This window comes from Pseudophryne corroboree, chromosome 1 (assembly GCF_028390025.1).
Source record: "Pseudophryne corroboree isolate aPseCor3 chromosome 1, aPseCor3.hap2, whole genome shotgun sequence".
Lineage (NCBI taxonomy): Eukaryota > Metazoa > Chordata > Amphibia > Anura > Myobatrachidae > Pseudophryne > Pseudophryne corroboree.
In genome coordinates this window covers 594,012,759-594,031,161 of record NC_086444.1, presented here as the reverse complement: position 1 = coordinate 594,031,161, position 18,403 = coordinate 594,012,759, and the positions used below count along the sequence as shown (strand labels likewise).

The window sequence follows — 18,403 nt, the reverse complement described above, 5'->3', positions numbered from 1 at the left end:
GAGGAGCCAGTACACACCATGTGACCTAAAAAGCTTTTTAGATGTGCCCTGTCTCCTGCGGAGCCCGCTATTCCCCATGGTCCTGACGGAGTCCCCAGCATCCACTAGGACGTTAGAGAAATGACAGTTAGTAGCCGATTGGTTGGAGCACAGTTTAACATGGTAAAGGGTGATAAGACTATCACTTGTTAAATCTGCCCCAAAATGTGCAGCACAGATTTACAACTGTCTTATTATAAATAAAACGACAACCTCATCTTATGTTTTGTATTTTATTTACTAGTGTTTTTCTGCCACAGTAGTTAGGAAAAACATTAAAACCATGACTCCAAATCAAAGTGGATTTTAAAGGTAGCGTTCTAAGAAAACAGAAGTACATACAAAATATGTCAGCAATGACCGTTGAACTGATGGTCACTCATTACAGTCAATATTAATTACTTTTACATTCCAACCAGTGTCCTTACACCATGTGGATACCCATCAGTTTATGTCTCAGTTCATGGTGTAGGAGACAAATCAGTCCACGGCTTAACTATAGGAAACAGCCTCCAAATGTGTTTTCATCATATACTGTCCAGCTTCTTCAAGACAAACGGAGCTATAAAAATAAAGAGACGAATATATTAGAAATAAATCATTCTTACATTGTGTCTACCAATTACAACTGTGTACTTGGGTCAGGTCAGTCCGTCACAATGCCTGCTGACCAGGGTTTCAGGTCATGTCGTCCATGTATTAGTTGCCAGATCATTGCAATAAGCATTTTCTTTAATCAGGATGATTAAACAAGAGGAAAGAAAAGCCCTGATCACCAGCATCCATGGAAGCTGTAGCAGAGTATCTTACTGCCCCTGCATAGTGACAGGTAGTAAGGTACTAGACACGCGTGTGCTGCTTTGTGCACCATGTGGGTGTGGTATGGAAGGTAGATAGTAACTAGGTCGACAGGGTCTCTAGGTCGACATGAGGTTTAATGTTTTTCTGGTGTCGTTTTCTTCGTAGAGTGACCGGGAACCCCAATTAGTGCACCGTGTCCTCTCACACGGCTCGCGGACAAGGTGCCTCGCTCCGCTACCACTTCACTCGGCACAGATTACCGTTCCAATCGTAGTCCACGTGGATCGTTAAATATGAAAAGGTTCAAAAAAAGAAAAAGAAAAATTGTGAAAACCACATGTCGACCTTTTGACATGTCAACCTAGAACATGTCGACCTAGAGACCAGATCCCACACCATGTATACTGTCGGCAAGTACACGTTACGTAGCTGCCAAAAACCTTAGTTTTAATCAGGAAATTGCCCTTGGACAGATCGGCCCATACTGTAAGTGTGATCCCCCAGCTAGAGGTCAGGCTGGGGCCTGTATGCACACACAGCACTCCCTGCACAATAGGCTATGGCTGGAAGGTGCTGCTGACACTACACTGCCACAGCATGTTATATAGCCTGTGCCTCCCAGCTCATAGTAAAAAGGCAGCTATGAACTGTGGGTGCAGGGAGCAGGGGACACTGCCAGGTCTGTGCTGTACACCATGAGGATGCTGGGACTTGTAGTCCCAGCGCTGTAGCTGGGGAAATACTGTCTGGAAACCCCACGACAGAGCATGGACAGGAACATAGTGAGTGGAGGAGAGGGGTTACTCACTGATCCTCAGCACGGCCACATAGAGGAGGAAGTTGCGCACAGAGGTGAGGACATCGCGCCGCATCTTCACACGCATCTCTTCGGGGTCAGCCTTGGGCCCAAGACCTTCCAGGCGGAACATGGCAACAGCGTGGTCTCTCCTCAGCCCAGAACAACAGCAGCAGCAGCACACGCACGTCCTCACTATTGCTCCTCTCTACACACAGGCTGGTTTTCCACACCCCTCCTTTCCCTTTCCGCTCTACACTGTCCAATCCATGTCCTCCACTCTTAGCTTAGGCAGAGACTCTCTCTCACTTCCTGATTGCATTAACTCTTTCAGGCCCTGAAGCCCAGTCTTTTGCAGTGGTTAGAGCTCCATAGTAATGCTGGACAAAGCAATGTACAGTATTACAAGACTAGGAATTCTCTCTATTACATAAAATGTACTAAAACACAAACACACACTACACAGAGCTCAGCACTCACCTTACTAAGCACATTCACCTCTATACATCAGAACATAAATAAATGACGGGGTTGTAGTTCATGGATTGTACAATACACATACCTCCCAACATGACCCTCTCCAGGAGGGACACAATGCTCTGCTCCTGCTCTTCCCTCTTACTGTATGATTGCCATCACCTGTGCTGAAACACCTTTCTTATCCATTAACCTGTTCAGCACAGGTGATGGCAATCACAGATTAAGAGAAAAATCCAGTAGCAGAGCATTTTGTCCCTCCTGGAGAGGGTCATGTTGGGAGGTATGCAATACAGTTAAGATTGCAGCCCAAACTTCACGGGACCCCATCTCAATGCAAGTCCTACTCAATCACCTTGTCTTTTAGAACTTGCCCATTGCTATCACATCAGAGACAAATTAAAATTGTGCTTCCAGGTTTAAAGCTCACCTGCCATCTAATTTATGGCTTTTAAAGGTGAGCAATGGGCCCTACACATATAAAGATCCACCGCCGAGCTGCCCGATGGCGGATACGGCCGACCCGGCAGTGGGGGGGCAGTGACGGGGCGAGTAAAGTTACTTCATTCCCCCCGTCACATGGCTCCATAGAAGTGCAGGCAAATATGAACGAGATCGTCCATATTGGCCTGCATGCACAGCCAACGGGACACCAGCGATGAACGAGCGCGGGGCCGCGCATCGTTCATCGCTTGTGCCTCCACACTGAAAGATATGAACGGTATCTCGTTCATTAATGAACGAGATCGTTCATATCTTTCAGTAACATCGCCCAGTGTGTAGGGCCTGTAAATCACCCACGCAGCTTACAAATTACCACTAGGGAAGCAGCTGTCACAGGTTAAGAATAAATGATCTTAGAAGAGGTGCATGAAAAGCCATAAATTAGATGGCAGGGGAGCTTTAAACCTGGAAGCACAATTTTAATTGTGCAATCCATGAACAAAACCTCATCATTTATTTATGTTCTGATGTATAGAGGTGAATGAGCTGAGTAAGGTGAGTGCTGGGCTCTCTGTGTAATATTATTTAAGTAATGTGATCACAGGCCATTCCCGGCCTACGGGTGGTGAGTGCAGGTGTGCTCCCCATTTCTGGGTATGGTGAGTGCGGTGGATATATATATATATATATATATATATATATATATATATATATTCCTTTTCTCTGGTCTGAAAAGAGTACCCCATAGCTAACTGTAGGTGGGACACTGCACACACACATATCCCCATCTTCATGTAATTCACTCCCCTTCAATTCACACTAAAGTAAATTATAATCACCCTCCTGTTATTATATTAACCCCCCCTTTCCTCTAGTTCACACCATTATAAACTGACCCAACACTTACCCAGTAAACCCACCTCCCCTCCATTCACACCCCATACATGCTCTATTTAAACCTCGTTAACCTCACTCTCTCCAGTTCACACTTTATACACTTTACCTGTGCTGAATCTTCTTTCCTGTAGCGATGACACCTCCCCTGCTGTTCTGCCGCAACTGTAGGAACTAAAAAATACAAAAAACAAGCCCAAAAACAAGCAAATATCAAAAATAAAAATCAACTTGAGAAACAAAAAAGCCAAATTCCACTTGTTATAAGCAGACTTGGCAACACTAGCTCACGTATAGCTGCTGGATTACGCTGCGCCTGACTTCTCGCAGGTACTATATCGCGAGCCGGGGGCGGGGCCTGCGTGCTGCTTACACTGACGTCACTACGTAGGCATCGGAGACTTGGAAAGCACAGCCCTTGAGTATGGATGGCCATCGGTGGGAGTGAAATCGATTGTCACCATCGATTGAGAGTAACATATTGCATAATCATGTATGTTCATAGTTGAGGCAAATTTATATGTTGCTGAATTTAGGGGGATTAGATAAAAGCTGAAACAACCGGACTTCGGAATGCCGGACTGGGGCAGCTACCAGTAGTAACCTTGGCTGCTGTGGCGCTCTCTGGTAACATCTCCCTGCACAGTTTGCTGTGTGTCATAAATGGGGGTGCTGACAGAGAGCGGCACAGCTTGCTGCAGGGAGCCGGTCTGGATCGGCGATCCGGAGTCTGACCGTTGCCAGACCCGAATTTAGGCTGGTGTCACCCTGCCAGGATGCAGGACAGAATGGCGGCTTGGGGGTAATAACGGACGCTAGCAGCATAGCATTTTGTACTTGTGTATATTTCTTCCTCTTTGTTGTGCTTCTGAGGCTGTTAGTGACAAGTCACATGTATTAAAGAAGCAACAATAAAATAATCTTCTGTAGTTTAGGGAGCCTAGGGGCAACAGAAGGTGCAGCACCATGGAGTAGATGCTACGGCATGAAAGGGGTTAAGTGATGGATTGATGATATTACTTATGCTGGGCATACACACTACAGTTATCTGGGCGATTCACCCAATATCAGCAGATCGCCCAGATAATTGCAGTGTGTATGCAGGCGGCCGATCCTAAAATATTGATCAGTTGATCAATATTTGTAAGTGTCCGGTTGGCCGCATCGAGCAGTGTATGCCCTGCCGCGGCCGACTGACAGACATTTCCCCTGCTCCTTCACATGGGAAGCAACAGGGAAATGTGTCCTCCCCAGGGGCAGAGTGTAGATATAGGGTGAAGGTGACTCATACTGTGTGGAGTAATGTGAATTTTGGCTCATACTGTGTAGAGTAATGTGAATTTTGGCTCATACTGTGTGGAGTAATGTGATTTTCAGCTCATACTGTTTGGTGTAATGTGAATTTCGTCTCATACTGGGGGGTAAATTTACTAAGATGGGAGTTCTATTTCAGATGTGATGTTGCCCATAGCAACCAATCAGATACCAGGTATTATCTTCTAGAAGGTGCTAGATAAATGATAAGTAGGATCTGATTGGTTGCTATGGGCAACATCCCATCTGAAATAGAACACCCATCTTAGTAAATTTACCCCTGTGTGGCGTAATGTGAATAAGAGCCACTACTGTCAGCATGGGCAAATGTGTGACAAATACTGGTGTCCTGTGGAGGAGGGGTCTGATGGCATAGAAAGAAGCAACTGTGGCTCTGATGGCATGTGTACATTTTAATCTTTACTTGTGTTTTATTAAAACTCAAATGTTCGGCCCCCTATATCTCCCATGTTTTTCACAGTGGCCCACTCAAAATCAGGGTGTAGGTGTTGGGGAGGGTGGCTGGGGGACATGCACATAGGCCAGTGATGGGGAACCTTTGGCACTCCAGGTGTTGTCCAACTACACATCCCAGCATGCCCAGCTGCAGTTTTGCTATTTGGCCATGCTAAAACTGTAGCAGGGCATGCTGGGATGTATAGTTCAACAACAGTTGGAGTGCCAAAAGTTCCCCATCACTGACCTTGGTGCATGTGCATTCCCCCCCCCCCCCCCCCCCCCCCCCAAACACTAACTCCTTGTACCCTTGGGGGTACTATTGTGTGGCTACACCCATTTCTTGTGAGACCACACCCCTTTTAAAATTTTATCCCATCAAGGGGCGCCAAAGTCTAAACTCGCTTACCAAAAAAATTAAGCTCAGGCCGGCCCTGGGTGCCATACACTGGGGTCTATTCATGAAGCAGTGAAAAGTGTGGAGAAGTGAAGCTGTGGAGAAGTTGCCCATGGCAACCAATCAGCTGCTTCGTACGTTGTATAGTATGCAAATTATAAATGTTACTTCAATGCTGATTGGTTGCCATGGACAACTTCTCCACTGGCTCACTTCTCCACCCTTTTCACTGCTTCATGAATAGACCCCACTGTGAGATCTCACAATGTATGTCCCAGCAGTACGGATGGTGTAATGGTTAGCATTACTGCCTCACAGCACTGAGGTCATGGGTTCGATTCCCACCATGATCCTAATTGTGTGGAGTTTGTATATTCTCCCAGTACTCTGGTTTCCTCCCACAATCCAAAAATATACTGGTAGGTTAATTGGCACCCAACAAAATTAACCCTAGCATGAATGTGTGTGCACATGTGGTAGGGAATATAGAGTGTAAGCTCCACTGGGGCAGGGACTGATGTGAATGGCCAAATATTCTCTGTAAAGCGCTGCGGAATATGTGTGCGCTATATAAATAACTGGTAATAAATAAATATCTGCACTTTCCGAGGCTGTGAGATAAAATGCCTGTCAGTCTGACTGGCATTTTATTGGTACGTGTATGCCCGGCATTACTGTATGATGTCTATGGACCGCAATCAGGTTCAGTGTCAGATTCTGCTAAAAAGCAGAAACCGCTACTGCTGACGATCGCATGCTGGGGGCGCCCAGCATAGGGCAAGGCCGCCCAGCATGCAATCACAATTCAATTGCGATAACATTGCAGACCAGGCAAACTAAGGAAGCACCCCTGCATATGCAGCCAGGCTGTATGTGATATCACATAGTCACCCCGAAAATGGTCCGGATACGCCTGCGTTGTCCGGACCATTTTCCCAAAATGCTGCGGTAATGCTGCGTCAATGACCCCCCACTCCCCCGACGGCCCCCGGACTGTCAATCACAGTGCGATCGCATCCTTCCGGGATGTGATCACACTATGAAGGTTCACAAACGTGTGCCGCGACCACTGCACATGCGCAGTAGTCTGAAAATTAGCGATTTTTGGACTTCTGGGATCCAACCTGAATAAGGCCCTACGTGTTGTCAGATAAAGTGGTCTATTCATAGAGCAGAGGAAATCCCTATTTTGCTAGTGCTTTCATGGTGCAGGTTTCCATGGAGAATTTTCTGACACCCCCAATGTACGAGAACAGGCACTAGTCCCAAATGTATTAAGCCTTAAAGAGTGATAAAGTGAAAAGAGATAAAGTGATAAATGACCAGCCAATCGGCTTCCTGTCATTTTTCAAACACAGCCTGTTACATGGCAGTTAAGAAGCTGATTGGCTGGTCATTTATCACTTTATCTCTCTTCACTTTATCACCCTTTAAGGCTTAATACATTTGGGACTAGTACCTGTTCTCGAACACCCCCCCCCCCCCCTTCCCCCAGTGCGCTTGGATACTGTGTGGCCATACACAGCTGATTGGCTGGTCATTTATCACTCTTTATCCGTCTCCACTTAATCATTTTTTAAGGATTAATACATTTGGGCTCTAATTACTTGGGTCCTAACTTGTTGGAGGAGCCAGTATGGGTCTGGATCAGCCGCTTAGACAGACAAACGCTGCTGCTTCCCAATGCTGCACATGGTATTTTTCTTTTTCCTGTGGGGGCATGGTCATGCCTTCCAAATTTGCCCATGCCTCCATCAGTACCCGTTCCCAGCGAGTGTCTCAACTGCTCTGACAATATCTGCATTCCTCGTCTAGGAGTGCCTCGGGTGCACTACGTGCACTCACATGTTAGCGGGATCCTCGTTTAAATTCCTTTTTTCTGATCATGTGGCGCTTATCAGTCGCGTATTGACTTGCACCTCTAAGTTCATCATCTATCAAATACTGTGCCCATGTGGTATGGGATATGTGGGAAAGACCACTAGATCGCACTATGAAGGTTCACAAACGTGCGCTGCGGCCACTGCACATGCGCAGTAGTCTGAAAATTAGCGATTTTCGGACTTCTGTATAAATCCAGCGTTTTCTGGGGCAGGAGGAGGTGGGAGCCTGGGGACAAGAGGAGGCAGGTGCCAGGGACAGGAGGAGAGCCAGCGGATTAGATGCACAGGGTCGGGGACTGGCGGGGCCAGGAATGCCACGGTGCTGTCAGGTGCTCATTCGCGGCTGAACTAGCCTGGCTGGCAACGCTGCTCGCAGAAAGCTGGCAGAGGAGGAGAGGCATAGAGAGGGGGCGGGGCCACGCGTCTTCACTGACCGGACAGCAAATAGCTTGGCGGCCCGTGATGCAACACTGCAGCTATCAGCTACGGTCCCGAGTTGCTGACAATGGGATCGGCCAGGGGGCATCTGTCACCCTGCTCACTATGCCTCTGCTTGTATGGTGGATTTGCTCAGCAGCAGAAGAGCTCAGTGCACACCACTACATACAAGCGCTGCAACGACAGGAGGCAGGAAAGGGGAGAGAGAGAGAGAGAGAGAGAGTGGCCGGTCGTTCAGGTGGTGCTGCCAGATGGTGTGCCCACAGTGAATGTGCTGTGGGCAAGGCACCAATGGCACACACCTAGTTACGGCCCTGCAGATGTGTCCATGTACATCTAGCCTCAATACACACCACCCAGTGCGATAAACTTGGTGTGAGTGAGCAGGGTCTGGGACTCCAGGTCGACAACAAAAAGGTTGACACACCTTAGGTCGACGCCAATTGGTCGACACACCTTAGGTCGACATGGACAAAAGGTCGACATGGAAAAAGGTCGACATGAGTTTTTTATGTTTTTTGGGTGTCGTTTTCTTCGTAGAGTGACCGGGAACCCCAATTAGTGCACCGCGTTCCCTCGCATGGCTCGATTCGCTCGCCATGCTTCGGGCACAGATTACTGTTCCAGTCGTAGTCCACGTGGATTGTTAAGTATGAAAAGGTTCCAAAAAGAAAAGTGTGAAAAACTCATGTCGACCTTTTTTATGTCGACCTTGTTCCTGTCGACATAAGGCGTGTCGACCTAAGGTGTGTCGACCTTTTTGTTGTCGACCTGGAGTCCGGGTACCAGTGAGCCACCAGCTCCCGTGCAACTCTACTAACGTTGGACATCTTTTTTTGATGAAGGTCGCAATGCATTAAGTGGACAGGTATAAAAGGTCGACATGACAATGGTTCGACAAGTTTTTGTTTTTCATCCTTTACCATAAATGTGGCCTACGGTAGGTAATAGTAGCCTACAAAAGACAAGGGATCCCCCGCGCTCACTATAAACAAAGATTAGGCATATGTATTTTTGTAAATAAGTTTATTGTTAGGATCACACTATAAACTTTCTGGTTTATATATAATTAATATATTAATATAAATGGGTGAAGGAAAAGTTTCTACGTGCACGTATAAAATACCTAATACCGGTATACAAACATTACAAACATATATACTGACAATACATATAGTGAAGATAGATTTAAGATCAGATACGCTTCAGCGTTTTACTCTGTCTGTAAAAAAGAAGTCCCAAGAGTGCACTCCTTATTTATCTTTATAGCGTTATATTATGCTCATAAGGTTTAATTGTAAGGAAACCCCTTTTTTTTTGTTCGTACAAAGTCTTTAGATAGAAGGGGAAATCCTGATGAAGGGAAAACAGGGCTTGTGGTAATGAGTTCTCCGTGGGATATTTTTGTTAAATGAAGAATATTCCTTCCTCTCCCACTGACCTTACTTGTGCTCTCCGTGCTGGAGGTGTGCGCTTCACTGGTCCAGGAGGTTAGGGTGTCTGCCGGCAGACTGGTCAGTTGGTAGCGGCGGCGGTAGGCTTGTAGGCTTTCCGATCCGTAGCTCCGCGATCAACGCGTTTCACCTGTGTAGTAGCCTGCCTGAAGCGTGGTAAGCAAAGCTTCAAACAGGCACTGAAAACCCACCTGTTCATCAAAGCGTACCCTTCCGCATAACCTAGTCCCCCCACCCCCTAGACTGTGAGCTCCTTGGAGCAGGGCCCTCTTCCCTCCTGTTCTCACACAACCCTCTTCTCTCACACTTCAATGACAGCCTACGTAGTGAATGTCTATATCTGCGTCTCCTCTTGCTCATTCCTGCTTATCTCTTCCAGTGGCTGCCAGCCCCTAGTAGTATGCCGATTTACTCCTTTTGCTTCCTTACATCTCAGCTGTATTGTGTATTGAGAATTGTGGTGCTAATTGTTACCTGTTGTCTGTTTTAGTTTTTCTGTTACGTAATGTTAAGTTCTGTGTACCCTGTATTATTCTAATGTTTGCCGTATGTACGGTACTGCGAACCACTTGTGGTGCCCTATAAATAAAATATAATAATAATAATAATAATAATAAAAGCAAGCCTGTGAGGGTATAAAAAGCAGGACTGAGACTATGTATATGAGAGGCCAGATCGTGAGGCTGTACATGGGAGCAGCTGTGGCAGCCAAAGCTAAGCCAGGCTGGAGCCTTGGACCAGGGGCGGATTGGGGTCGAACATCAACCCGGGAAATTTATGGAAGCAGCCCTAATGGGGGTGGAGTCTGTTGAGGGGGAGGGGTCTGTCAAGAGGGCGAGGTCACTCCTCAGAGGTCCTAAATCTGAGATTAGACACAGTTGTGGCCTCCTTTGCTTTACGAATTTATGCATATGCTACTACAATGCCCTTCCCTGATGTACATACGTACGTCTGAATATACAAGGACTGATATGCCCACTTTCAGTGTCTACTGACACTGCTGTCATGCCATTAATCTGCTTATTCTGATACTGATTTTTCATTCTACAAACCCCTTTTTTTTAACCTTATATGTTTCAAAGTACAAGGAGGGGGAGCACTCACTACATACAGCACAGTACAGGGAGGGGGAGCACACACACACACTACATACAGCACAGTACAGGGAGGGAGCACACACTACATACAGCACAGTACAGGGAGGAGGAGCACACACTACATACAGCACAGTACAGGGAGGAGCACACACTACATACAGCACAGTACAGGGAGGGAGCACACACTACATACAGCACAGTACAGGGAGGAGGAGCACACACTACATACAGCACAGTACAGGGAGGAACACACACTACATACAGCACAGTACAGGGAGGGAGCACACACTACATACAGCACAGTACAGGGAGGGAGCACACACTACATACAGCACAGTACAGGGAGGGAGCACACACTACATACAGCACAGTACAGGGAGGGAGCACACACTACATACAGTACAGGGAGGGAGAGCACACACTACATACAGCACAGTACAAGGAGGGGGAGCACTCACTACATACAGCACAGTACAGGGAGGGGGAGCACACACTACATACAGCACAGTACAGGGAGGGAGCACACACTACATACAGCACAGTACAGGGAGGGAGCACACACTACATACAGTACAGGGAGGGGGAGCACACACTACATACAGCACAGTACAGGGAGGGGGAGCACACACTACATACAGCACAGTACAGGGAGGGAGCGCACACTACATACAGCACAGTACAGGGAGGGAGCGCACACTACATACAGCACAGTACAGGGAGGGGGAGCACACACTACATACAGCACAGTACAGGGAGGGGGAGCACACACTACATACACAGCACAGTACAGGGAGGGAGCACACACTACTTACAGCACAGTACAGGGAGGGAGCCCACACTACATACAGCACAGTACAGGGAGGGAGCACACACTACATACAGCACAGTACAGGGAGGGAGCACACACTACATACAGTACAGGGAGGGAGCACACACTACATGCAGCACAGTACAGGGAGGGAGGACACACTACATACAGCACAGTACAGGGAGGGAGCACACACTACATACAGCACAGTACAGGTAGGGAACACACACTACATACAGCACAGTACAGGGAGGGGGAACACATACTACATACAGCACAGTACAGGGAGGGAGCATACACTACATACAGCACAGTACAGGTAGAAAGCACACACTACATGCAGCACAGTACAGGGAGGGAGCACACACTACATGCAGCACAATACAGGGAGGGAGCTGTTAAGGCAGAATATTTATCTTATATAATACCCTTTATGAGGTCTAAGAACACTGTACGCTATCTACGTATGAAGTACCGTAAGGGTACGCACGTTGCGTAACAATCGCTTAGCCGTAGTCGAGACGCTCAAGCGTCACGTTCGCTCACGGCCAAGGGATCACAGGCAGGCACGCTATTGGCTGCTGACTAACGTAATGATTCGCTATAGCGTAACGGACGCTGTATCGGGAGCGGGCTGCTCGGGCGATACAGACGCTCACGAGAATACGCTGTTGGTATCGGGCACACTTATAGGTGAGCGACTACCGTAATGCTACGCTATCAGCGTAGCGGACGCTCGAGACCACGAGGAGATCACGAGCGGTGCTGACGCTCACAATGTTAAACCTTTATCTCTAAACCATACACAATGTAATATGCTGTAGAGATAGGGTGTAGATGCAACACAGAGTAACCTTATTAACTTAAAAGCTGTTTGAGCGTCACCGACGCTCTGAGAATACTTAGCACTATAAGAAATACACAGATACCGTGCTTAGGGTCCAACGCCTAACATATATATATTTTGAATGATATACTTGCAAAAGAATTAATACAAATACAAATCATACACTACAATATAACATAGACTAACTAACCAGGTAACTACACAGTAAATACAATACAATTAAGTTTAAGAGAAAAATGAGAGAAAGAGGAGAGAGAGAAAGATATGGCCCATAATAACAAGAGAGAAACCGTATGATTACGGAGAAAAACTTACGCACAAAGGAAACGATCGCATGCGCCTCTGGACATCCAGCTCCCGATTTTCAGCAATGATAACCGTTGAAGAGTGAGAGCTGGATGTGATCGGCCTTTCTATTTATGCCCCACACACAATGCAATTCAATGGTCCCTACAATCTCATTGTTCATTGGACACAGGAATTCCTCCTCGCATTATAACAAAAGGTCATAGGTTGATTCATACAGGTGGGCTGTGACTATTTCCAACAGCTCAGGTGGGAGGGAAACTGGGTTTCCCGCCGCATGGGTAATAAAGTGCAAATAAAGTAAATGTTCATAAACTTCTTATGTCCATAACTATTCGCACGAGCGATTGATCTGCTTCAAACCAACACCGGAATATTTCTAATTAAATACTCTTCCGATGGGTACTAAACACCACTGTATTACTCCTGTCTGACCCTTCGTATCAAACAAAGAGGGATTTCTCTGTTCATGAACATTCTATATTAACCAAACTTTCAGAATCTATCAAAGGGACCATGATCTACAAAATACATTATATAGTGAAAATATGTAGCGATTGAGTCGCACACTACGATCACATAAACTCTACCGTAAATACGCATACCGTGCGCCTGCGGGTGCCCGCGACTGTGAGTATGCGCACGTACGGGAGAGCGTACGCATGCGCAGCACGGACCTGTGTGAGGTGCAAATATGGTAGTGTGCATAGAGATATTTTTCTGACTTTGACAGTCCACCCTTTGGCAGTCAACAATAACTGCCACTTCCTGAAAACATTTCAAAAAGAGAAAAATATATGTTAGGGGTTAATACATTTACATGGTTGGGTAGGGGAGGAGAGGAGAAGGTAGGAAAAGGGTATGACCTAGTGAGATAGCAGAAGCATGTGTGTATGAATCCGTGCTTGGGGGTCATGTATCATCGTGCCGTACGTGTGGTACATCAAGCTTCGAGGTATTGCGAAGTATACATTTGAATTCCTTCTTATCCCGTGGTACGGGTCTGTGGATGGGCTGTCAAACTTTACCGAGCTCTTTTCGGCTTTGGTTGTAACAAAATGGGGGAGCACATTTTAGTTGATGATACATGAATTGGGGGAGATATGTGATTGCTGATATCTGTGCCTGTATTCCCTATACTATGTGTGTCATTACCTGAGGGTTGTAGAAATGAAGAAAAGACATAATTACGGTAAATGCGGTGGTATTCTATGTCAGATAAATGAACATTCGTCAATTGAGGTCTTGTTTGGTGTCTGTTGATTGCAGTCTTCTTTGTGCTTTTGCTCATAAGGTGCGAGCAAAAGCTGTCAATGTCCATAGATTTACAAAAGTGTTGGGCTAGCGTAATTTTTAATTTTCTAGGGAAACTGGGGATCCATGGCATAGTTCATCAAAAATCTGTGTATCAGGTTGTCAAAACTTCTTCTTTAATCTCTCTGTTGTCTGCATATCGGCTCATCAAATTCCTCGTCCACGTGGGTCTTTTTACCTTGGAGGAAACGGAAAAACAGGTGAAAGAAACGGACCGTAGAAATCGCATTTTCATCACATCATTGTTTCTACATTTGGGTCATAAATCAAGTCCATTGGAATTACAGTTTCCTCACTCCTTAAACTCATTACCCTAGTACGATGATTGCACCTCATTAAAGCCTGACCGCATCTAAATATCAAACCAATCGTTATGATAACACCTAAGATACATAGGAGAAACTTCCCAACATCCATTATGACTCCTTGAGCCCAGTCTCCTAAACCGGAGAACCAATTTCGCGGGTTCAACCATGACACCCAACTAGTCAGCTCATTACTCACAGCAGCAAGGGTGAGATTGTGTCTCCTGCGAAATTCCCACTTTAGTTGGAGAATATCGTCCATCTTTTGGTCTATGACCTCGACCGGGTCCTCGGTGCTATTCGTAATATATGTGCAACATTTCACGCCGTATTGTGTTGCCAGTGTGACACAATATCCGCCTGTTACTGCCGTGAGGTAATTGAGAACCATTCTATGCTGGACTAGTTCTGTTTTATAAGCTTGAAGTTCTCTTCCAGTATACCTAAACGTGTCATCATACATTTCAGTGATATTATCTAACAAATTGGCGAGCGCAGAAATGTATTTATAATTCAACACTCCTCTGGCGGTGCGAGTGAAATCTAACGCGATTAGAAACTGAATCCCGGTGGATTCATGGATCATGTCAGAGGCCGGATGCTCTGTTCTTTCTATCAGGTGCCGTTTAACTACGTGCTCGTAATGGGTGTGAGTATAAGGAGTTTGGGCAACACGGTGTATGTCTTTCATTTTGTCATGTGATACAGTCATTACTTCAGGCAGTACTTTTCCAATATAACACAATCCTTCAGAGTTTGGGGCAAGCCACTTATACGCCTTTCTCCCGCATATGAAATATGCATCATCGGGGAGAACATATGGGACGGAGTAGGACATAACCATATTACACACCTTCCATGTGAAATCTCCTAACCCTAATTCTTCCATCTGCTTAGTACACGTATCAGGTTGTACGATATGTGCACAGTATCCTGGTGATACCTCTCCAACTCTCGTAATCCTATTTCCTAAGGTATACCTATACCGGAAAGATTTTCCTCTACTGGCTATGTGGCGTATAAGCTCTGTATCTGTAGGCATTCTATCTGTTCTGTGTGAAAAGGTCATGGTTTGATTACTCCATGACACTTCCCAATTTCCCGGCTTTCGGGGATTGGAGATGTTAAAACATAATAGGGACCTATCCACATGGTATTGGTGGAGCTTCAAACTAGGAGGGCTGGAGATATTAAACCTCCTGTCCACCGGTCTCCCACCACTTAACTCAAGTACCTCCCCTAACGTTAAAGGAAATGGTACTAGCCCTGATTTGCTATGACCTTGAGGTACTTGAGAGCATACCCAACAATCTGTTTTATTTAACACACTACCCACTAAGGAGTGATAGTCACTCAATGGATGCCGGTCCATATGGATATTAAAACTGGATTGGCATTTCTTTATGCACCCATCCTCAATGACATTGTTACAGAGCCGACAGATACAGTTTTCTTCAGCTAACAATCCTTCACAATTCCTTCTATGGTCAATGCTATCGGATCGTTTTCTGATACTCGCCTTTACTTGTTGGTTAAGTTGTTCTTGGAAAACTACGCCTCCATCTCTGTCATCAGAACCCATTCCAGAACCTCTCTCGAACTCCATGGTACTCTCGCCGGAACAGACTGCTCTGGTCAACATCATGGTCAACAGGAAAATTCGGATCACAGTCTCTTGAGGCAAGTCCATCTTAGGAGGAGACGAAGAAGAATGAGAAGGGGGGAAAAATAATTTGAGGGAGAGGGGATGGGATGTGGAGAAAAACAATAAAAGGGAACAGGGGATCGACAACTGCTTTTGGTCTTGTGATTTTCAATGCTCAGGTGCCGCCTCAATCCTCCTGGAACAGACACTCCAGTGATACAACCTCTACCGTCTGTTCCTTATCACGGGGCCTCTCTGGATCAGCAACCTTCTTACAGTGGGACGAATGAACCCAAGTCTCTCTCTCAGCAACCTTCAATGCTGTAGTGCTAGTCAATAAGACCTGGTATGGTCCTTCCCATCTGTCAATAAGGCAACCTGAGCGTAGAAAATTCCGTATCATTACATAATCCCCAGGTTCAATGTCATGACAATTACTATCTGGTAAGTCAGGAATCACTAACTTCAGATTATCATTTTGATTCCTTAACTGTTTACTCATGTTAATCAAGTATTTTACAGTCACTTCATTGTTACACTTCAAATCATCCTGAGGGTTAATCATAACATGCGGTTGTCGACCAAACAAGATTTCAAAGGGAGACAGATTAAGAGGGGACCTGGGAGTGGTTCTGATGCTGTACAGTACAATGGGTAAAGCTTCTGGCCATGTCAATCCTGTCTCTGCCATCACTTTACTCAGTTTATTTTTAATAGTGCTGTTCACTCTTTCCACTTTCGCACTCGCCTGTGGACGGTATGGAGTGTGCAGCTTGCTATCAATTCCCATCAATTTACACATTCCTTGAAAGACATCACCTGTAAAATGGGTACCCCTATCACTCTCGATAATTCTAGGGATACCATATCTACATACAAATTCCTGCACAATTTTCTTAGCAGTAAACATAGCGGTATTTGTGGCCGCCGGAAATGCTTCGACCCAATTTGAGAAAACATCTATACAAACAAGTACATATTTCAAATTTCGACAAGGGGGTAATTGAATAAAGTCAATCTGTATTACCTGGAAAGGGCCGCCGGCAGGTGGGATATGGGATGGTTCTGTAGGTATTGCCTTTCCGATGTTCTTTCTCAGACAGGTAAGGCATGACATTGCCCTTTTACTCGCATGAGATGAGAATCCTGGGGCACACCAATATGCTCTTACCAACTTGCACATCCCTTCCCTGCCCAGATGAGTCAGCCCGTGAGCTGCCTCAGCTAAACATGGAAGATATGCTCTGGGGGCCACCGGTTTACCTTGTCCATCCGTCCAGAGTCCTGAGGACTCCTGGCCATATCCCTTTGCCTTCCAGACTGCCTTTTCCTGTGTGGAACACAAATTTTGCATCTCACACAACTTCTGTGTGTTGATGGTATTAAATACCATCAGTTGTGTGGTGTCTGTCTGTCTGGGGGTAGCAGCTGCTAACTTAGCTGCTTCGTCTGCTCGGCTGTTACCAAGTGATACTGGGTCTTGGCTATATGTGTGTGCTTTACATTTGATAACAGCCACTCTGTCGGGTTCCTGTATCGCTGTTAGAAGCCTTTTTATGTGAGCTGCATGCGCTACCGGTGTACCAGCTGCCGTCATGAAATTTCTGAGGCGCCATAGGGCTCCGAAATCATGGACTACCCCGAATGCGTATCTAGAATCGGTGTAGATATTGGCTGATTTGCCCTTAGCCAATTCACATGCTCTGGTTAGGGCGACCAGTTCAGCAACCTGGGCTGAGTGAGGTGGGCCTAGCGGTTCCGCTTCTATGGTGCCTTGGTCATCTACGACTGCGTATCCAGTACACAAGTCTCCCGAGTCTGACTGTCTATGACAACTACCGTCCGTGTAGAACGTAAGTTCTGCATCTTCCAGTGGGTTGTCACTGATGTCAGGCCTTGCGGTAAAATTTTGGGTCAAATATTCCATACAATCATGAGTGTCTTCCTTTGTGTTAAATCCTCCTTCCCCACCACTCTCATCTTCCACCCTTTGTGCCTGTCCAGGCACACCTGGGAGATATGTTGCCGGATTTAATGCACTGCATCTCCTTATGGTGATGTTTACGGGGGCCATTAGTGCCAATTCCCATCTTGTAAACCGCGCTGATGAGACGTGTCTGGTTTGGGCAGAATTTAACAAGGCTGACACTGCATGTGGTGTATGAATTGTGAGGTTGTGACCTAGCACGACGTCTTCGCTTTTCGTTACTAGCAATGCTATCGCAGCAACGCTTCGCAAGCATGTGGGGAGGGATCGCGCTACCGTATCTAGCTGAGCGCTGTAGTATGCTACCGGCCTGCTGGCATCACCGTGCTTTTGGGTTAGTACGCCTGCCGCGCAACCAGCACTTTCTGTTCCGTATAGTTCAAAGGGTTTCCCATAGTCAGGCATACCTAATGCTGGTGCCTGCGTTAGGCACTGTTTAAGTCTCTCAAATGCTGTCTCAGACTCGTCTGTATGCGAAATCCGATCAGGTTTGTTTGAGGAGACCATTTCCTGCAAAGGTAACGCTAGGATGGAAAAACCTGGGATCCAGTTACGGCAATACCCACACATTCCTAAAAATGTTCTGATCTGTTGCTGGGTTTGTGGCAGAGTCATGTCTCTAATTGCTTGAATTCTATCAGCGGTCAGGTGTCTCAGTCCTTGTGTTAGACAGTGTCCCAAATATTTTACCTTAGTTTGGC

The 18,403-nt window shown here is 46.2% G+C and overlaps 1 protein-coding gene across 1 annotated transcript; it reads right to left on the bottom strand.

Annotated features, from left to right (window-relative positions):
* Positions 1–258: 258 nt before the first annotated feature.
* LOC134926611 (mitochondrial import receptor subunit TOM5 homolog) lies at positions 259–1,902 on the bottom strand. Its single transcript, XM_063921007.1, has 2 exons — positions 1,649–1,902; positions 259–601 (listed from the first exon to the last, which is right to left on the bottom strand). The coding sequence occupies exons 1-2, from the start codon at positions 1,767–1,769 to the stop codon at positions 567–569; spliced, it is 156 nt and encodes a 51-aa protein (XP_063777077.1). The 5' UTR covers positions 1,770–1,902; the 3' UTR covers positions 259–566.
* Between the last annotated feature and the right edge of the window lie 16,501 nt (positions 1,903–18,403).

What these genes read in the sequence shown, in the direction of transcription:
- LOC134926611 (XM_063921007.1), bottom strand. Translation starts at nt 1,769, where the DNA reads ATGTTCCGCCTGGAAGGTCTTGGGCCCAAGGCTGACCCCGAAGAGATG. An exon ending in TGTGGCCGTGCTGAGGATCA is followed by an intron (nt 602 to 1,648) that starts GTGAGTAACCCC and finishes TTATTTTTATAG; the next exon opens with CTCCGTTTGTCTTGAAGAAG.